This window comes from Halyomorpha halys, unplaced genomic scaffold (assembly GCF_000696795.3).
Source record: "Halyomorpha halys isolate HHAL.00 unplaced genomic scaffold, Hhal_1.1 Scaffold261.1, whole genome shotgun sequence".
Taxonomy (NCBI): Eukaryota; Metazoa; Arthropoda; class Insecta; order Hemiptera; family Pentatomidae; genus Halyomorpha; species Halyomorpha halys.
In genome coordinates this window covers 1,145,608-1,168,080 of record NW_027116513.1, presented here as the reverse complement: position 1 = coordinate 1,168,080, position 22,473 = coordinate 1,145,608, and the positions used below count along the sequence as shown (strand labels likewise).

The 22,473-nt window shown below is 28.1% G+C and overlaps 2 protein-coding genes across 5 annotated transcripts in view; both read left to right on the top strand.

The window, feature by feature from the left end:
• Positions 1-13,631, top strand: part of LOC106680441 (pancreatic triacylglycerol lipase) — a 15,503-nt gene extending 1,872 nt beyond the window's left edge. Inside the window, exons 2-9 of one of the 3 annotated variants that reach the window (XR_010845088.1) lie at positions 3,821-3,911; positions 4,506-4,641; positions 6,556-6,701; positions 9,397-9,645; positions 10,093-10,284; positions 11,242-11,401; positions 11,472-11,690; positions 13,173-13,308. Coding sequence is in view for 1 of the 3 variants with exons in the window: in XM_014420159.2 (XP_014275645.1) it covers positions 3,872-3,911; positions 4,506-4,641; positions 6,556-6,701; positions 9,397-9,645; positions 10,093-10,284; positions 13,173-13,326; positions 13,410-13,476 (984 nt within the window). In the remaining 2 variants the exon portion in view is untranslated. Of the gene's footprint in view, positions 1-3,820; positions 3,912-4,505; positions 4,642-6,555; positions 6,702-9,396; positions 9,646-10,092; positions 10,285-11,241; positions 11,402-11,471; positions 11,691-13,172; positions 13,327-13,409 lie in introns of those variants that run through there. The other 2 variants (XR_010845089.1, XM_014420159.2) reach the window with 2 other exon arrangements.
• Positions 13,632-14,869: 1,238 nt separating this feature from the next.
• Positions 14,870-22,473, top strand: part of LOC106680447 (pancreatic triacylglycerol lipase) — an 8,467-nt gene continuing 863 nt past the window's right edge. Inside the window, exons 1-6 of one of the 2 annotated variants that reach the window (XM_014420168.2) lie at positions 14,870-14,933; positions 18,420-18,492; positions 18,638-18,788; positions 18,998-19,143; positions 20,205-20,453; positions 21,289-21,480. In XM_014420168.2, the coding sequence (XP_014275654.1) occupies positions 18,447-18,492; positions 18,638-18,788; positions 18,998-19,143; positions 20,205-20,453; positions 21,289-21,480 (784 nt within the window). In that variant the 5' untranslated portion in view covers positions 14,870-14,933; positions 18,420-18,446. Of the gene's footprint in view, positions 14,934-18,055; positions 18,179-18,419; positions 18,493-18,637; positions 18,789-18,997; positions 19,144-20,204; positions 20,454-21,288; positions 21,481-22,473 lie in introns of those variants that run through there. The other variant, XM_067053273.1, reaches the window with a different exon arrangement.

The following is a 22,473-nucleotide window of genomic DNA, read 5'->3' as shown; positions in this document are numbered from 1 at the left end:
TTGTTATTTATTTAAAAATTTTATTATTTATATTTTAAATTATGAAGAAGTTGGTCAGAGATATTAGATATTAGATGGTCAAAAGAGGAAAAAAATAGTTAACTACATTTAAGTTATAATTAACAACTTAATTATTTGCCAACATTTCGCCTCGCTTTGTAGAGCTTAATCCGGGCTGTTCAGGTTGAGAGCATTCGAGTCTTAGCATCAAGACAGAATTTTCGCGACTTGAAGTCTCGAAAGCTCTCAACTTGAACAGAGCTGATGTAGCTCTACAAAGTGGGACGAAACGTCGGCTAAAAAATAGTTGTTGACTATTTTTGTCCTCTTTTGACCGTACCCCTAACCATCATCATAATTTGAAATTTATTTATTTATTTATGATCTTAATATTTTCTTGAGACTGGTAATTTTTTAAATAAATAATTCAAACTCTATCCATTATAGTCTCAAAACTTTTTATTTCTCTTATACGTCCAACGTTTCGGCCAATCCGGCCATCTTCAGGGACAATCTACTAAATACCACTTTGAAAACATATAATTTAACAACTCTAAACTTCATGCAGGCTATTCTGCCCAGGTCAAAAATATCAATATCTAATTAGTCAATTATCAATTAAAACCAAAGTCAATTTATTTATCTGCAGACACTATTCCTTAAAACTTTTATCACAACAATGAAGTTTAGAGTTTTTAAATTATATGTTTTCAAAGTGGTATTGAGTAGATTGTCCCTGAAGATGGCCGGATTGGCCGAAACGTTGGACGTATAAGAGAAATAAAAAGTTTTGAGACTATAATGGATAGAGTTTGAATTATTTATTTAAAAAATTTATTTATTTTATATTTATATTTTATATTTTAAATTTATGGTATGTATGTTAAAGAGGGGGAAAAGGGGGGGGGGGAAGAGGAGGAAAGATATACTGGGTTAAGAGAGAAAGTATTTTAAAGAAAGTATAAAAACGTAGAAAAGATTAATAAAAAATAAATAAAGTATAGAATGAAAAAATAAAATAAGAAAAAAAGCGATTTTCTTTGTTTTACATTCCATTAAAAATAAAATAAATAAATAAAAATACAAAATGAATTTTGGCTCTACACAAATTTGACTTACGCAACCACGAGCATTTCAAAGTATATTAGTAATATTTTTCCATTAAGTTATTACATGCCTAATTATTTTTTTCATTTCCTTTCGTAAATGTTAATCGTAAATAACAAGATAAAGGATTAAATTAATGAAAAATTTACACGTAAGCTGAAAATTAACAATATTGCTCAATAGTTATTTTGTATGAAGCAATATCAAACGTAATAACTCTTTTAAACAATTATAATTAATAGGATTTTGTCTTACATAACTTATTTCAGTATATGAATATCACAGAATTTTAATTTCATCAAGTGTTTTATTTTTTATTTTATTTTACATAGTATTATTAATATACCAAAAATGGGCTTAGGAGAGTTTCAATAATTGTTTAAATGCATTTTAATTTTTAAATATATGAAGATGGTCAGAGTTGCGGTAATAAACAAAAGGTCCAATGTTTCGCCCAACTTTGCAGGGCTTTATCAGGGCTGGAAAAATACAAATATGACTAAGAACATTACAACAATAAGGTAAATTAAGGTAGGATAAATATTATGTAAAATTATATATAAATAAAAGGAAGAAAGACATAAAATAGTATTAATATAAAATAAACTTGAATAAACAATGATAAGAATAAAAAATTACTTAACAATAGTAAGAATAAAAATTTAAAAATACGTAAAATATACAGTTAAAAAGTACAGGAGACGTATATAAAACAAAAAAAACAACAGAAAAGTCGATGTGGGAACACAAAATTTAAACACTAATAGACGGAAAATAAAGAGAAAGTTGAGATCAAATAAAGGTCGTGAAAGAATAAATATAAATAAAAATGATATTTAATAATAATTATAATATTAAATGATAAAAAATAAGCAAAGAACAAATCAAATCAGGACAGGAATATTACATATAATATAATAAGAACAGGTAAGTGGTCCTGATTCGTTCTTTGCTTATTTATTATCATTTAATATCATCATTAATAATAATATACATAATATATATACCATATATATATTGATTTTTATATCATATTTTATTGCCTAAAGCATTTCATCCTTCTGAAATATCCAGCATCATCAGCGATTATCTATCCGCAATGCTCCTGGATACGACCTAATAACATCCCATATCCTTTAACTTCTTCCTCGAAAAGCCATCCTATTCCTCACCTACATATAAAACGCCGTTCTCCATTCCAGATATTTTCCTAACCCATGGAAACTATCTATAATCAAAGTGATCCCCAAACCCCAAAAGCCGCCAGAACACGCATCCTATTACCGTCCCATCTCTCTATTACCCATCATGGGAAAAATCCTCGAAAAACATATTTTGAAACGCCTATACCCCATCCCAGATTCCAATCATATAATCCCAGATCACCAGTTTGGATTCCGAACATCCCACTCCAGCAATGTCATCGTGTGGTGAACGTAGTCTCTTCTTCTTTGGAGCGCGGAATGTACTGCGCGGAAGTCTTTTTCGATATAGAGCAGGCTTTTGATCGAGTCTGGCACCCGGGACTGCTTTAAAAACTCCGTAAATTCCTCCCTCCCACATATTTTCTCATCATCCATTCCATTCCTTTCTTACAAATTGATTATTCCAAGTAAACCACAATGGTTCCTATTCATCCCTCTATTTTCAATCCGCTGGTGTTCCTCAAGGTAGTATCCTCGGTCCCACCCTATACACCGTCTATACAGCTGACAAACTTCCAACTCATTACAAAAGACTGATCTAAATGACAATAATAAGGCCCATTTGGACACATGAAGTTGAGGTTTGGGGCTCCACTAAACCTTCGAATTCCTCTCGTATTTAATCCAAAATCCTTCGTAAAATCCTCAATGCTCCTTATTTTGTTACTAATAAAACGATCCATAAAGACCTAAGTGTTTCTTATGTAACCTATCTAGCCCGATATCATTCCTTTCATTATAAGCTCACTAACCTTGCTTCCTCTTCCATTCCTGGCAATCCTCTGAGGCGCCTGAAAAGAAGATGGCTTCGTGACCTTATATTGTAAAATGTTTTTAGAGTTCTACTACTGAGTAGTTTCTCTACATGCTGTTTCATATAATTATGATCTTAATTCAAATTTGCTTGTTGTATTTTATATATAGTTGTAAATGTATTAATCAATAATCAATAACAAAAATATTGTTGCCTCTAAATCGATTGATTTAAGTAGTAATTCAATTAAATTATATTTTATTTAATAACTATATATTACTTTTTCTAATAGCAATATTAGACCTTGGAGGAAGAAAAGTTGTCTAAAAAACTTCAATACGGAAATCGACATTAGACGACTCAGTATTTTGTTTTTAATGACGTAGCGATTGGACTATTGATTGATGGACTTATTATATAATATATAATATAATTAATAATTTTTTGGCATGTTTTATTATTTTCATACTCTTTTATAACCCCTTGTGAGTATTAAAAAAAAATAAATAACAGGTATTGAACCTTCTTCATTATTATTTTGCTTGTTAAGAATATAGGAATCACTCTTTCCTTCTCATCTATCTTTAGCTACTCATTAACTCAATTTCGAAAAGAAAAAAAATTTGGAAGACGCCTATTCCCTCTTCAATTATTTTATGGAATTTCGACTCATTCATTATTACCTATATAAATATTTGGAAATATTCTGAAAATGATTGATTTTATTCTTAATTCAGTTAATTATTTTTTTCAGATAGATTTGAATTCTCTTCTCTAGTGATTTGTTAAATAGCGAACAAAATAAATGAAGTGTTTGACGACTATTCTGATTTTTGTGTTCTTAGGTTTGTAAAACTATATATTTATAATTTTAAAAGTATAATAATGTTATCAAGTTCTATATTCTTTATTTATTCATTTTTTTTTAAACTAAACTTTCATTTACTTATTTTCTTTCATGTTTTGATTTTTATTTTTAAGCATTTAATTTAAAAAATCATTGTTGTTTACAAGCAATTGACAAAATATCTCAAATAACACCTAATTTATTAAGTGCTTAGTAATAATTATTTAAATTAGATAAATAATTGGAATATATTATAAGCAGATAAAATAAAATAAAATAAAAGATGATTATTTTTTTTTTATTCAGTGCTCAATCAAGGGTTTAAAAAAAGAAAAGAAAATGCATTATTATTATGGAATAACATTATTTTCAAATATCCGTGCTAGATTTATTTTTATAATTATAATCCCTAGTACCTTTTCACCAGTTCTTGGGTTATTTACAAATGAAATTGGAAGAAACATTTAAAAAACACCACTGGGGGGTCTCTTCTTGAGCAATGTTAATAATAGGAGCATGGATAATTAATTTTTTTTTTAATGTAAACTGAAGTTTTTTAATTTTTTTTTTTTATTTCTTTATATGTTTTAAGGAAGTTCAAGAGGAGGTGAACTCCACAACTCTTTTCTTCTGGCTTACTATGAAGAACTAGAAAACTTAACCCCAAGATCAAATTCGTTATCTGAGGACGTTTCAAATGAAGTGTTGTTTTACCTTTACACAAAAGAGTAAGTTTGATACCGTTTGATTAAGCTTTGATACCTCCTAACTCCGAAAAAAAATTTTGTATTCCACTTAATAAATAAACAACCTTTTATTAAAATTAATGCTTCACTCTAGTGACCTTTATGAGTCCGTAAAAATTATGTAGATATATAAAGATGGCCGAGACATGATGTTTCCAATTTGATTCATTGATTTTTTTTTAAACTATTAAAGTGTTATTGTTGATTTTTCGAAGTTACGAGGTATTATAGCTTAAACGACGTTATTAACATTTATATTTGTGATTTTATATCTAAATATATTGGACATGTTTCCCGGCCTTCGTTCCAATGAACCCTAAGACATAGGATGTTGGGGAAAAAACGAAATATTGATATTTTAAAAATATATATCGATATTTTTATCTGATAGTTGTTTCCTCGTTATATTGAATAAGCCAGACGCGGTAAAATTGGAGAGCCATTATGCAGATAATTATTAATTCACGCCAATTTCCAATCTTAGGCTTTTATTATTGCTCGATTAAACTATCTTAAAGTTTCTCCTCCCCGTTTTAAACAAATATTTTAAAAGTGATATGGGACCGTCGCCCTCTAGGGGTCTTAGAATGGCCCTTTTTTGTGTTATGATCTCCTCTTGTGAGATTGTAACATGTCGAACATCGACCAACTTACTCGGTATAATTGTCTGTTTGAAAAGTCAGATAAGTAAGGCTACCATGGAGGGCGGGAGTGGAGGGTTTCACGCCGTTTTTCGATTTCAGACACTTTTTAAATATTGCTCGATTAAACTATCTTAAAGTTTCCTCTTTTAGCGGAACGTCCCTCCCCGTTGCAATAATCCACTGGCGTTAGCTACATGTTGTTAACTGCCTTAATTGGACCCTGCAACTAACCTTATAATGCAACAAGGCAATATGTTACTTGTATACATATATCATTACCTGTAATATGTACCTGTATATATTGTACGCATATAATAATAAAGGAGGTTACGAAAAAAAAAAAACTGACATAATTAATAACTTTGAAACGTCGGTTGTAGTGTACTTTTTTTTTTAAATAAAGAAATATTTTGGAAAGTAAAAATAAATAAATCACTAAACATTTATATTATATTTTAAAAATATATTTTGATATTTTTATCTGAATGTTTTTTCCCCGTTATATTGAAATATCGATATTAAAATTTGACTATCGAAAACCTATGTTTAAAAAAATAAAATCTGTCCAATAGAAGGCGAGTTCTGGAACCAAAAAAAAAAATAAATAAATAAATAATTAATTGAGGCACTCATGATGTAACATGGTTAGTGAATCCAGGATTTCAGGTTTACCTGATTTTAAATGGCTGATTTTATAAAATCTTGAGATGATCTTAAGGAAATTTGTTTTTTAAGGAATGATTTTGGTATTAAGTTATGATGTCTGCTGGGTCTTGTTTTATGACAACAAAGTACATACTAATATTATTAATCTAGTAGTTTTTACTTGGTTCAATTTCGCTGACTTGTGCAATTCTGACATATAATATTTTACTAATTTAATATTAATAATAGGCTTCCCCATGAAGAAACAAAACATGTTAGTGTTTGTATTTTGTAGTTTGCAAACTTGTATTTATGGATTAATACTATTCAATATGAAACAGGCCCTTAGTTGAATTTAGAACATTGTAATTAATAAACGCTTCAACTTTACATACATAATAATTTTGTCAGTTAACGTATTTTAGGACCAAATACCTCAATTGTTGAAAATGAGCTAGTGGAATGCTGTTTCAGTTTTACTATCATTATTGAAGTTAATGATTTTTTATTCCTATTTTAGACTGTAAAATCCAACTATGAATTTTTAAAAACAACCATAATTTAAGGTTTAGAAAAGTTAAACAAGATACCAATTCCCATTTTCCAGAGAACCAAATGAGAGACAGCAATTAATTCTGAACGATGTAGATGTTTTCCAATCAAGTTTCTTCAATCCAGATAATCCAACTAAAATAATCATTCATGGTTTTTTGGATTGTTCAACAAATCCGATGGCACAGACAATAAAAAATAGTAAGTATATGTATCATATAGTAAATTAATTTTTAGAATAATCTCAACAATTGATATAATTTTTAAAACCATTATGTAAATTTTAGAAACACTTACTGAATAAAGAAAAAGCGCAGATTTGCTTATTAGATTATTCTGAGTTTATTTTTATATGATGAATTAGGACCTAATGAAAAAAAAAGGAACATAAAAGAAGTTAAAAGGGTATACAAAAGTTCTCAAACACTTGGTGATGAATTTAGAAATTACTTTTCAAAACAATATTAGAAAATTAATTTAATGTTTGAATATTGTATTTACATTTGAGGGGTCAGAGAAAACAACAGGTAGATAACTTTTTTTCTAATTGATTTATTGTAGTAAATGATTCAGAATGAAAAGTTATATTCTTCCAGGGATCCACAATATGAAAAAAAAGAATATTATTATTGAATTTATGTTTCACATTATAACTCCATAAAAGAACGTAGATTTTAATTCTATTGAATTGAATGATTCAATAAAAAATAAGAAAAAAGTGGCACGTGTTTTTTCCCCCTGACCAATTGCAGATAATTATTTTCTTAATTTGCATATTAGAAAAACAAATCAAATGAGAACATTGATAACTAATTTCTGTTAGTGTACAGATTCCTAAATATTTACTTTTTTTTATTATTTAGGTAATTAAGAATGTAAATTTTCATGTAGCGAACTAAATTACAATGCTTCATTTTGGATTTTCATCTTCGAACGCTTATATAAATTATATTAATGAAAAAAAAATTTATATTATTTATTCCAGAATATAATATCCCTGTAATGAGTGCAAATATATGTTAGTATCTGATTCAAAGACTAACTCATATTTATATTAAAACATTTTAGAAAATTCTATATTATCATAAGATTTTAGCCAATATTGTAATATTATTAGATTATATAGCATAAAATTAAAATATCAACATGAAGTGTTACAAACATATTAAATTTAGGTCTAGAAGTTTTTAAGGTAAGAAACTGCACAATAAAGACCAGATTAAAAGAATTGCGTGCGTTAAGTAATTTTAGGCTAATGAGTATCATGTAATTTTTTCGATTTTTATTTAATTTTCTGCATTATTTTTTTTTTTCAAATAAGAATTTAAAGCAAAGCTTTAAGTTTTAACCTGACAAAGTTGTGTATGTTTATGCGTTCCCTGGATAGAAAAAGAGTGTTGGTCTGTTGAGGAATGATGAAGGTATGTATTCTTTAGATTGGTAAAATGAGATGTGTTTTCTTTGATCAGCACTTATATGCCCTTATCTTTTTTCTATCCTGATGATGCTTGAACTAGCATAAAGATTTTTTTATACAATGAGGGTTGAAAGTAATTGATGTAACTATCACAGTCACTGCTATGATAAAATTATATGATAATTGTTATCATGATAGCATTTTCTGTTGTGGCAGTACATTCAATCTAATATGTTAGTTAAGGGTTCACATAACAGCAGTGAACCTACTGTCACAATTATTGTTGCTTTGTGAAGAAACTGTCATAATAATTGTCTTGACGGTGAACTATCACATCTTATGCATCTAATCAACTGTAATTTTAACATTGTGTAATGTGGAAAATCATATTCCTTCCTGTTGAATTCAATTATTTCTGTACTTGAAATTTATTCTAATTAATGTTTTTAACCTTTGCAAAAATTATTGTAACAATTGGGTGGTAGCTGTAATGGCCAGAGCTTTCTTAAACTTTCTTAAACCAAGTGAAGGTCCCAAGCACTTCGAGATATGAAGCCCCCAGATCAGAAAATTTATTTTCTAAACATTAATCAACAAAAAAAAACAAGAGACTATTCAAAATAAACAACATATTATTCAAAATAATTGTTTTATCCAATATTTAAACAATAACAAACACTTCAACATAAAAATTTTAAATATTCAAAAGAAGTCAGTCATAGAAGTTAGGAGCCTCTATAGATCTTGGGTCTCTGGATATAGACCTGGTAGGTCCTTACGGAGGAGAACACTGGTAATGATCAAATTTATAACTCACTGTCAATATGTTTAGCTAAATACAGGTTTAGTTTGTGTTACCCTTTTGACAGGACAATTTCCCATTGTCTCACTTTTTTGAGGGTACTACCACAAGAAAAAACTGTCACCATGCAGATGAGCCTTAAAGCTGTATGGCTATATAGAGTTTGTATCTCTTTGGCGCTTACTGATTATAAGCCGCTGATAAAAAAGTATATACTATACTTATGTATAAAATTTTCTTTGTCCATAACATGCAATAATAAATTATCAAGCCAAAATGATATTAAATTAGTTATTAAAAAAAAATAGTTGAAAATAAAGATGTTACCATGGAAAAGAAAATATCGAACCAAATGTGCAAAACAAAGAAAACACACTTCAGTTATATGTAGTGATAGAATAAATGGTAAATTAGTATGAATATTAAATAATGAATTAATAAATAATTCTTTAAATAAACAAATTAATATTTTTTTAGAATAAATGTTACATAAAAGGCTTAGAATCTTACTATTTTAAAATAATTATTTATTTAAAGGTAATTTGTCATTTAAATATAACCAATTATTTAATTATCTAAAGGGTTACTGGATCAATCATTATCATCCTAACAGTTCGTATTGTCTCTTTTTCTCTTTCAATTTTTTTTTGTTCTTACTAATTAATTTAAATTTTCAGGTCTACTAGAGCAAGAAGATGTCAATGTGATCTTGGTAGATTGGGGTAAAATTGCGAAGGGACTAGATTACATTAAAATAGCAATGGAGACAGTTGACATTGGAGCTTTTGTAGCTCGGTTTATGGAATTCCTTGTCGAAAATGGAGCGCAGCTTGATGACTTCCATCTGATTGGACACAGCCTTGGAGCTCACATAGCAGGTTTTGCTGGAGCAGGTGTCACTAATGGAACAGTCGCTAGAATCACAGGTTTAAACCAGTTATTGCAAAATTTTAAAAGCAAAATTCATGAGTTAACTATAATAGAATTGGGTAAGTCATTGGATGTGAAGAAAAATATATTGGGTCTACCAAATCCAACAAAAATTCAGAAGGATTCTACACCTTAATTGTGACAAAAAAGTCCCTATTAACTACTGACAGATTTTTAACATTTTTGTGGGAAATAAAACTTTAATATATTTTTTAAATATTTTTTTTTTTCAATAAAATCTTTTAATCACTTTCAATAAAGAGTTTTAAATAAATCTTATAATACCATTGGAAGTGATAAGAAATTTATTATTAGTTAAAAACACAGCGATCTAATTGGTTGTAAGAGTTACTTTGAATTTAGATTTAAAAAAATGAAATAATATACATATACATACATACTTATCTAATTCCCGATATTTTATCATCTATTATATTGCATAGGTCTGGACCCTGCTATGCCAGGTTTTTACAATGCTCCATCTGATAAACGTCTGGACCGCAGTGATGCCAAGTTTGTCGACTGCATCCACACTTGTGCAGGTATGCTAGGCCTCACAGAAGCTATCTGTACCGCAGACTTCTATCCCAATGGAGGAAAGAATATGCAGCCCGGCTGCCCTTTCTATGACTTTGGTAAGACTAACTACATCTTTTGTTCTTATAAAAATTAAACGCTGAAGTAGAATTTCAGATCTTTCTGTCCAAATCATCTATTCCCTTTTGAAAATCTTTCTCTTGGCTAAAAATTCTTCTAAAAAATTAACTATCCTTCACATAATCCCTATGTAATGGTCATGTATATCAGAACTGACTGAATCATCAGTGTCGTTGAAGCTAAGAATAAACTAAGAGCTGAGATGATCCATTAAAAAGATGAAAAATTTCAAACTGTATTGAAACTGGAATAAACAACAAAAAGAAATAAAATCTAGAAGTTGTGACATCGAACTAACAAGGAGTTCAAGAATTTATTTAAGGAACCCATGCTCTGATGGGTGAGAATGGCCTGCTAAAGAAAATAATGAAAGAGGTACTACACTCTTCACGACACAGAGGAGGACTTGTTGAGGGATGGTGTGGCTGGTGATACCAGCTCTATATTAGAAATGAAAAACAGGATGGCAACAACAAAACATAGGAACAATGGCGGAAGTTGGTACAGTAGGCCAGGGCTCAAAATCGAGTTACAGCACATATTGAATGAAAGAAGTTTAAGATATTAAGGGTGTAAATTGCTCAATGAAGGAAAGAAAGATAACAAAGCAGAGATTAAATTTTCACTGAAAGAGAAACAGATATGTATAAAATAATGTTTATTAGTAATAATTATGCTTCAATAGCTAATTTCATAACCACAACTGCATGGCAAAATTATGCAAATTTATTAACAAATAATAAGTAGCATATGTAGAAAAAAGTGATGTTGAAAAAATATAGTATCATTGTAGAGTTGTAGACTTGGTCGCTTGTACTTGCTTGTAGACAGTTGTTTATTAGTAGTAGTGAATGTTTTAGTACTGTTTGAAGAATGTAGTATCTTGGGTAAATGGCAATAAATCTTTAGCCTATTACTGAAATGACCATTTTAAGGGAGGTGTAGCCATACGAGGTCTCATAGGTACTTCACAGAGTCAATAGATCCAAAGTACAAGTTCCCTGCCCTACAGTGCAAATCAGTTCCCGATGACGCTATGTATCCCTCTTTCTGCACTCCAAGCCCGGTTATTATGGGGTACCACACGAACCTGGAGTAAGTTTGTTCTGATCTATTTATATTACAATAGAGAATTTCCTAGCTAACCTTATTTTGTTTATTACAGTGCTTTAGGAATATATTTCGTCACAACGAATGGAAAGCAACCTTATGCTCCAATCCATCCATCCTTGATAAACAATTATTAAAATTAATAGATCTCAAATTTGTTAAAAGCACAACTGTTGTACATATTACTATTTAATGTTACAATGGTCAAGAAGTACATTTTTCCAATGATCAATAAATTACTGATTGTGACCATCCACTTACGCTATCAAAAAAAGTAAGCCATGATATTACTTCTTCTATAAATGTCTGACCTTTCATTTATTTATTTTTGATCAGTCAAATTAATTTAATTAAACTCTTGTAAAAAATAGACATTTTTATGGTAATATTAAAATGAATTTTAGAAAATTTTGTCTGTTCAATTCTTAAAACTAAGGTATTAATTTTATTTTCAATTCCCAAAATTTTATGATTAATTAAGTTTAAAAAAATCAATTATTTCAAACAAAATTAAATTATTTATTTAGTACATATGATCCATTCATTTAACTTATAGTCTAGTCATAAAATTTTAAATTAGATTTAGATGGAGGAAATAAGAATCAATCAATATAAAAAAAATTTTTTTGATTCCAAACTGTAAAAATTATGTTTGTAAGAATTCAGGCTTTATAAAGAAATTTTTTTTATTAAAATTTATTGATGAATATTATTATATAACACTATCTTCAGCAATAGGAACTGGTAATGAATGTGTTTTATTTTATTATTATAGGAATAATAATAAAATAAAAACACTAAATCACATCCATACTAATTAGCAATAATCACACTTATTCTGAGGGCCCCCCAAACTGCACCTTTCCCTCATGAGGGTAAATTATGGCCCTTTGAAATCCTAGTGTCTTTCTCTCTCCTTATCAATGGTACTGAAAGCCAGTGGAGGCTGAGTGATAGCACTGAAACTGTAAACATACCGAGCATAAAGGGATGATCGTCAAATTAATGTTATAATAAGTTTCATGGCCAACACTATTTCAACCTTCAAATGGATTATAGGATGAGGATAAAATGAGAAATTTTGTAAATCTAATTGGTATTGGTCAAGAACATTAGGAATGATGCATTTGACATAGGGAAAATTTTGGCTCTCGATATAGAGTGTTGATGAAAACGTATTATGAAATGCTAAATACCCTACGGTTCATAAAATTTTAGATTGAAAGGATTGTTTACGTTTGATATTTAAAGATTATTTGTTCTGACTTAAAGGTGTAAGACCCTGAGCTCAGCACTGCTTCTGATATTCAAATGTTTCTAATTTGAATATTGTACTACCTCTATAGTTAAAATCCATTTAATTATGAAAATAGTTTTAAAAATAAAAAGCTAGTTGTCCATTGAGGGGAGAGAGAACCTTCATAGTAACTGGTATTATTAACCTTCTGTTAAGGTTTTGACTTTTAAGTCTACAATGTGTACAAGTGATTCTTTTGTTTAGAATAATGTAACGATATTGCATTGTCTCTGATTTAGACAATGGAATCTTAATTAAATAGGTCCAGCAAACAGGAATGTCAGTGAATCAAGCACAATCTTCAGTGCCTATTACTAGTTACTTTATGTGACATTGGATTAATATATTTTTATAATATTTTTACTTTAGATAATTATACAACTTCAAACAATTAATATTTTTTATGTTCTAAACTTTTGTATTCTACATTGAGCTTCATTCCATCTTTTCAATTTGAAGGACGGTGTAGTCATTTAAGATCATATGAATACTTAAATGAATCAATAATTCCAACTCATCAGTTCCCGACTGAAAGTTGTCCTTCACCTCCAGTGAGGGATCATTCACAATGTGAGCCATCTTCCATTAAAATGGGGTATTATGTTTCAACAAGGTAAACTGTTATGAAATATTTATATTATTTAAGTAACCCTTTAAATTTTAATGTCTAATATTTTTTCTTGATTTTGTTTTTAGTGCCAAAGGGATATTTTATGGTGTAACAAACAGTAAATATCCATTCGCAGTCACTTCAGATAACTGAAGATAGTAAAATGGGACAGCATTTTAAGCTGCTTAAGAGCTGATGAATATTAATCTGAAAATAATTCAAGAAAAACTTTATAAAATAATATATAACATGATATTATTATTTATTATGATGTCCATATTTAAATAAATTATTTTTAGAATGCTTAATACAGTGAAGACTAATTTTTAATTTGTTTATTCCGAACAAAGAATACTATAAATAATCAGCATGCTCAAATCAGAGACAGAAGCAATTTAAATTCTAGCCTCTAAAATTTGATTTTAATTCCTTATTAGAATATGGAATTAATAGAATAAATAATTGTTTTCACACTCTGGTTAGGGTGAGTTGACCACTCATAAAGATTAAATAATCCAAATAGCCTTCTTTATAAGAAAAATTATGATGCTAATGTGAAAACTCAACCCATTTTTCTTTCATTATTTCATTTCCTACAGAGGAATGAAATCTACTAATAGAAGTGAGATTTTTTAATCACAACACTACATTTTCTTTGATCAGTGACCAGAGAGATGCCTAACATTAAAAATGAGGATAATATTACAAGAATATGATTTCATTGTTCAAATATCACAATGAGAAAGAGTTCAATCTGGTATGTACAAGCTTAACCCATTCACTTCCAGTAGGACAATACCTCTCTGTGGACGCTTTGAATTGTTTGTAGAGGAAAGTAACTGCAGAGGATATGATTGCTTCCTGGTACTACTGGAATACTTTAGGACACCATGCCCCTACCAATGGGACAAAACCCATTTTCGGATCTATTCACTCCAAAAATGAAAAAAAAAACAACTCATATTTTCCATCCTTAAGGCCTCTTTAAGAAATTTCAAGGCTAGTTTTTTTGTTTTCTCAATTTTTTCAGAATTGTTAGTGAAAGGGTTAAAGCATTCTATAAATCTTAATGAATTTATTTTTAATCTGACCAGCATAACGCGTAGAGTGAAAATAAATAAACATAACATATAGAGTAAAATGTTTTTAAATTGTAAATAGTTATAGTTAACACTCTAGGTACCGAGGCCCTTACTGCCACCAAATGAAAACATTGATATCGGAAATTTTAGAAAAATAATCTTTAGAAGAAAACTTATAATTATTAACAGTAAATGAATTTGTTGCACCCATATCATTGATACATGTGCACCCTGGATGGCGCTAAATGAGCAACAACTCTCACCACAACAGCCCATTGAGATCATCTTATATTGGGCTGCAAGAGGAAAAATGGCTTAATACCCTATTTCCTGTGGTGTAGGAAAAAAAAAAGGAAATAAATTTGTTAGCATAATTTCTTTCCTTTACATTCTATTGTATAATTGGATTACATCTAAATTTAAATAAACATCCCTGTTTGGACCAACTGTGTAAATGAATATAAAATAAAAGTAAAACAATCCTACATTGTATCCAGTTGTCTTTAAGGATACGTTTTAGACGTTGAGGTAAGTGTACAAATATAATTTCATAGATTTGTTCTTTATTTTGATTCTTAATACACAACAAATTTATTCATTTGAAATAATTATTTTAAACAGATTTAAATTCTTTATGTTTTAATGGAGACTAACAAACTCATGAGTTCTTTATCTTCTTATCGTGAGAAAATAAAATATTGAAATTTCACGATGTTAGATCATGTATTTATAGTAACTAATAGTTTATTGAAATGTGTGGTGAAACAATATTGTCTTGTTTAAAAACAGTAAAGGTAATTTGTGTACTTCTAGAGAAAAAAAAGTGAAGGAATATTTCTTAAGATAAATTAATATAAGTAATATGCAGCTTTGTGAAATTATTTTCTTCATATTTATCATTATAAATTGTAATAACAGAGTACATATTGAATGCAAAAAAAAAAAACTAATAAAACAATATAGAAAAACTAAATCTAACTAATATAACCATTTATAAAAAGCAACTTAATGTAAAAAGTAAAAAATTTAATTTAAAATGAAAAACTATTATAAAGTAAATGCATTTAAATATTGTTTTAAATTTCAATATACATAAAAGTAATTTAAAATATATTCAAAAGTAATAGTAAACCATATATAAATACTCAAGAAACATACATGAAATATAAATATAAACGTTTAAAATACTATATAAGATAAGAAGTAAAAAAAAATTAATTTAAAATATTTATACTACAAAAAATTAGGTGCATAGTAATTAAAAATAAACTTGTAATTTTAATTTTTTGTTTAAAAGTATATAATGAGTAAAAAAAACATATCACATGCAACTGTTGATAGTAGTTACTGAATTAACATAGTACAACATTTAAAACAATAATGACAACTAACTTTAAATGAACTATATATAGTTAACAGGCTACTCATTTTTGAGAAACAGATATTGCGAAGAGTCTTTGGTCCAATCGAAGAAGATAAAACCTGGCAAAGAAGAACAAATTTGGAAATTTATGACTTCTTCGAGAACATTAATATTGAAAGGTTTTGTTTGGTTGGACTTTTGTTTGTGGATACCAGTAGATTGCTGTGTCCAAAAGTAATAATTTTAACTTTTTGTCTTTTTCCCGGCTCAAATTCCAGCCATTTATGTTTTACAAAACATGCTGTTTGTTACTTTGTAGGGGTTTACTTAAGGTTGAATTGTATCAATTAGAGCTGGAACAATCTAGGTTTGTGAAATAAAAACCATTTTATTCAGAAACCTAAATAAAAATTATTTTAAACAGTTTTAATTTTTTTATATTTTAATGGAAACTATACCAAATTCTACAATGAATCTTTTCATCTTCTTATTGTGACATAAAATGTTGAAATTTCACAATGTTAGATGATGCATTTCTGGTAACTAATAGTTTAATAAAATGTGTTGTGAAATAATATTGTTTTATTAATGTTTAATGAACTTTTGAAGTGATTAATTACACTCAACCTCAAAATGGGATGTCTAAATTGATACATTCCATATAAATCCATATTTCGATGCCTTATACCTGAAAACTATGATTTTTTTTCCCTAGTAAAACCTCTATTGTGTAATATGTTGCTGTATAAATTTTATATCTGAGATTTATCAGCAAGTCGAGACTATAGAACCTTAAAAAGAACATAAAAAATAAAACCTTTTTAGCATTGCTACATTGAAAGTGCATTTATACATTGTATTGCAATATTACATTTAAATAGATTGATGTGTTTATTCTCTTTGGTTATAATTATGTTATGTCATGTCTCTGTGCATGCTCAGAACTGTTTAAAAACTTAAGTGATTAACAGAAGCACAAACGGATCCAAGTAAGATTTAATTTAATAATAAATATAAGTTAACATCATAATAATATGTATTTATTACAATACTACATAGTTAAATTAATGCACCATCATTATGTGCTAACAGTATGTTTCTTTATATGATTTCTAAGGTCCTAAAAACTTGACCTGCAAATAAATCTCAAACATGAAATTTATACAGCTGCATAAGATACAATTTAAGGCTTATCTATAAAAATGTCAGGTTTTTAACCTTTTGCCAACAAAGATACAAGGTGTTGCTACTTCTTATTTTTTTTAATTTTGGAAAAATTATTCGCATTTTGAAGTCAATTATAATTATTTTGGAGTATTATGCCATCGAAAATTGAAATCTTGTCAATTTAGATTTCATAGATTGGTATTGGTCATTTCAGATCTTAATTTTACTAAACATGATCTTGACATAATTTTCAGACTGTTCTTTCCTGAATAAAATGGTTTTATCTCATAGACCTAGGTTTCGCAAGTTCTGAATAATATAAGACACACAAAACCTTAAAAATGCAACTACTGGCATGTTTTGCAAAACAAAAATGGTTCTCATGTAAGCAAGGAAAAGTACAAAAAATTATAAATTGTTTATTTTCGCAATATTGTATGAATCCACAAACAAAAGATCATTTTATTATAAAACAATCAAACAAAAAATTATTATTTTCCTGTATCACTTGTTATGCATAGACCCATATCGGTTGTTTCAGTTCAATTATATTTTGATTGATTCATTGCAAGTTAGTTTAGAGAAAAAATGATTGTTAAATGTTCAAGAGTTAATCATTTTGCTTTTGTTATTCAGTTAAAATTGTCAATCATTGAAGATGGATGTAAAAAGTATCATTGCCTATGCTAAAAAAACTATCATATAATGAAATAATTTTTATGATAAAACCTAGAAAAATTGTGAGAAAAAATTTTAATTGCGTTTGCTAGAATATGATCTTGATCAAAAGAATTTACTGCACAAGTTTAACGAAAATAAAAAAATACTTAGAAAAAATGGTCTAGAAGTTTTTAATGAAGGATTATTGGAACTGAATATGAAGAAAATGTTTAAGAACGGGAAATTCTGAAACTTAAAAGAAGAGATCTGGAAGCTTGTTACTGATAACGATACTCCTTTTCTTCAGATAACAGATGAAGTGATAATGTCTAAAAGAAAAATTGTGTTTGCGGTTTCATAAATGTTTACTTACTATAAAGAAATTCTACCATTATTCATTAACAAAAAATGATGATAAAGGTATCCTTATCATTTGCAATTAATATCTTATCATTACATACATATATGAAATTACCCCCAATATATACTGAGTTTGAAGTTATTAATCTGAACTTATTCCAGTTCTTTTTCAGTGTCTTTGTTTTTATAGTAAAACCATAACTATCCATTCCTTTGAAGACATGTAAAAAAAATTATTCTTTATGAACATAAACTATAAAATAAGTTTTTATAATTAGATTCCTTGAATTTACTCTCTGAAACATCTCTGTAACTTAAAATCTACATTTGTTTAAATAAAGCTCCATATAATATTTCATTTAAAGATATTAATTTATTTTTAATATAATTTACTGTATGAAAGTTTTTTGGAAAAAAAAGTTTTTAACTTTTAATTTTTAAAAATTTTTGTTTTTTTAATCAAGCGATCCATTGGACAAATTACTAACATAATGGAATGGGTACTAACTACTCTGTTGTTTCTCCTTGGATTCTTAGGTATGAATTTATTAATTTATAATTTAAAAAAAATACAATTATTTCATTATAACTTTGAAAGAACCTGCATAGAAGATCTCTTAATTTTTCTTTAAATGTTTTTGTTGACTTGATTTTGATTTTATTATTACTTGTTGATTACTAGAGAATGCAAGAGCTACAAACTTTATGCTCCTGGCTTACAAAGATGAACTAAAAAGTATTAGTACTCGAAGGATGCTTACGTCGTCTCAGGATTTATCACAAAATGTATTATTTTATCTGCAAGTAAGGTGTAAGAAGGAAGATCCTTGTGAGTAAGTAGTAATTTATAAGTTCATAAATTTATTTGTCAAAAGACATTAAGAGAAAAGTATTGTCAGATTAATTTTAAAAAATAATAATAATAATGAACAGTATTTTTTTTTTCAAAATAAGCTTATTAATTATTTTTTCTTAGTAATAATAAGCAATATATAATATCATAGACTTTCTTCAAATAGTTTTTATTATTTTTGTTTTTCAGAGGATCAGAAATAAAGGAAAAATTAATTCCTAATGATGTTGGAATTCTACAGTCTAGTTACTTTGATCCAAATCGTCCCACTAAAATTATCATCCATGGATTCTTAAGTAATTCAAATAAACCAGTGGCACAATTAATGAAAAACAGTATGTAATCAATTTGTTGTTAGTTTTTCTTAGTATATGTAACTATATATATTTCATAAAATATTGTCAACCATTTCTCAATAAAAAATCATTACTGTCCTATTTACCATTAGGTCCAGTAGGTCCTGGCTTTAAAATGCACAGATTTGGGAAGTAAAATAACAAAGAATTATGAATAGTTTAGAAAAGTTTTAATTTTCATAAGTGATGTTATTATGTGATCAAATTGAAATTACGATCATAAATATCGTTTTCTTGAGGAAAATTACTAAACTGGCTCCACACCATCTCTAATGGTATGAAGTGGGGACAGAAAAAAATCTTAGGGCTCACAGCGTCCAAAATTTATATCTGGCTCCACTCCTTAGAAATATTGGCCATGTCACTTTCAGACTTTTCTTACTATAAACATTATAGACACGGATATACAATGACTGTCCTCCTGGCATATGACTCAGCTCCATATTATTTGTATCAGAAATGATATTTTACGATGGGACAAGATTTCTCAAGAGACTTATTTGTTCGAACAAAGCAGATTCATTTTTTGTTGGACCTACACTTTTTCCAAACTAATCTATAATGGAGGGGGTTTAGCTATCTCCAGATATAAATACTTTATCATTGTTTGTGTGTTTGAATAGTTTTTAAAGAAAATATAAATTGATGTGTTTATTGTTGGCTGCAGATTCAATGTATTCATTAATAATGAATATAAAAATATATGATTTATACTATATGTGTGTATAATGATATATCATGAATATATAACGAGAATCGTAATGAAATATAAATATAAATCGAGTGTTCATCATTTATAACTTAGATACATGGGTGCCTAATGTTATCAGTAGGAATGGTATTTGCATGCTATTGCATCTTATGTTCCTTAGCTTTAATTTCGGCCATTAAGATAAAAAATGGGATAGTTTTAACAATTTTGATCAATGAGAATATTTTAGAGTGATTGTTATAATTCTATAAGACTGTTGTAATATTCTAATGTTCATTTCTTAGCTTATATAATTCCATTCCTAACAATATTTCTTTCTGACCGGCAGGCCTACTTGAGCACGAAGATGTAAATGTCATCCTGGTGGATTGGGGTAAAATATCATCTGGAATAGATTACAACAGTATAGCAAAGAGAACAACTGATGTTGGAGCTTACGTTGCAGAGTTTATCGATTTTCTAGTCGAAAATGGAGCCCAGCTGGATGACATCCATCTCATTGGACACAGTCTCGGAGCTCACGTTGCTGGATTTGCTGGAGCAGGTGTGAAGAGTGGAAAAGTTGCTAGGATCACAGGTCAGGATAGCATAAGTTGTCTATAAAGTATCATTATTATTAATTATATTGTATTTTAGGTTAAAGGAATTTGTTATATATTCTCCGTCTCAGTTTAAAAAAAAAATTTTTAATGACAATTTGAAACAAAATGAAAATTACTACAAACACTTTATTCTATATTGCTATACAGAAAAAATCACAAAGACTCAAATGTAGTCTTAATACAAACATCAGTCTAGATAGTAGCTTTGCTTTTCATTATAGCCTATCTTTTCATTCATTCAAAACCATGCATCGGACAGGAGTCCCTCCAATATTTGTATAGATTCTGAAATAAATAAAGAATTAATTTGATCAATGCTTTATACTACTTAAGGAATAAAATTTCAATTATCAAATTTAATTAATATTTACTTAGATATTATTATAGAACTTCAATATTCACCATCTGTATCTTTATAATAGTCAATCCTTATTGATGATCAGGTGAACAGACAAAAAAGAATTTATATTTGATTAATATTCTATGGGAACCTGTCTAGATGATTTTTTCTTTTTTGACAGCAAAAATTATATAATTTGCAATTTATTTTAGTTATCACATATATTTGTGATAATATTAATGTCGGATCATTGTTATATTAGTGCTATAATTTACTACATTGTATCTTTTTAATATATTTGTATTTACATGTACATCTCTATATTTTTTAGTCATAATAATTGAATTATTTTAAATATAATGATTAGTCTATTATTTTTACTGATCATCTTTTTCATTAAAGAATTTCATGAGTACTTTCTACCCTTTGGAATCCATTTATTGATATTCCACAATCTTTATGTTTCACAGGTTTAGACCCTGCCAAGCCAGGTTTCTACAGGGTACCAATCGAGAAACGTCTGAACACTGACAGTGCCAAGTTCGTCGATTGCATCCACACTTGCGTTGGAATGCTAGGCCTAACAGAAGCAATCTGTACCGCAGACTTTTATCCAAATGCAGGAAAGAACATGCAGCCAGGGTGCCCTTTCTATGACTTTGGTAAGATTAATTTGCAGACTAAAGTTTCTAATTTTTTTTAGCTTATATTAAATATTTCATTATTATTCAATATTATGGCTTAAAAATTCAAAATTAAATTAAATTCATTCATTTAACAGATTTCCTATTTTTGGTACTGGTCAGACAATATGTGAAATAACAATTTGATGAGAAAAATATCAATAATTTCAACAAAACTCAATATTACTATTCAAAAATATTACTTTTTGTCCAATAGAAAGGACTTCAAACCCTCCTCTCCTTCCCCCCCCCCAAAAAAAAGAACATTCATATTAACTAAATTTCTGTAATTACAGTATGTTTGTATTAATTATATGTATTTAATGAAAATAACTTTCCATTACATTTCTTTATTGACATAAAATATTATGTTTCTTGATCCAAAAAAGAGAGAGAAGTACTTAAAAATTTTTTTGCAAGAAACATATGATTTTGTATTTAAATAAAAAAGAAAATGTAAAGCTATTTTCACTAAAATTACAGGGGAGACTGTTCCACTTTGATCATTGTGGACTGTACCCACCCTTCAGTTACTTGTCATGTGCTGTTATTATATTATAAATTAGAAAAAAAGAAATAAATTTTGTTAGCTCAAAATACAACAACTTCTGATTTTTCTATTATATTCTTCCAAGTCAATGATTATTTGTGTTGCTTTAAACAATGGTATATGTTAATCATTGCTTATTAGTGAGTAATTAGCATATTTCCATATTTTAGTTTGAATGTTCCGGATGCTCTATTTAGAAAAACACACCATTATCTACCTTAGATCAAAACAAGTGCTTGTAATCAAATAAACATTTTTTGCTTTAACATATAATCATTTAGGTAACTAATATTTTGCCAACATTTAATTTACATGCCTAATTTTTCAACTGTTTATTACTTTTAATTTATAAATTTCGTTATATTATATTTTAAAAAAATTACAGAAGTACCTTGTCATTCTAGGTACAATAGTGTTCTCTA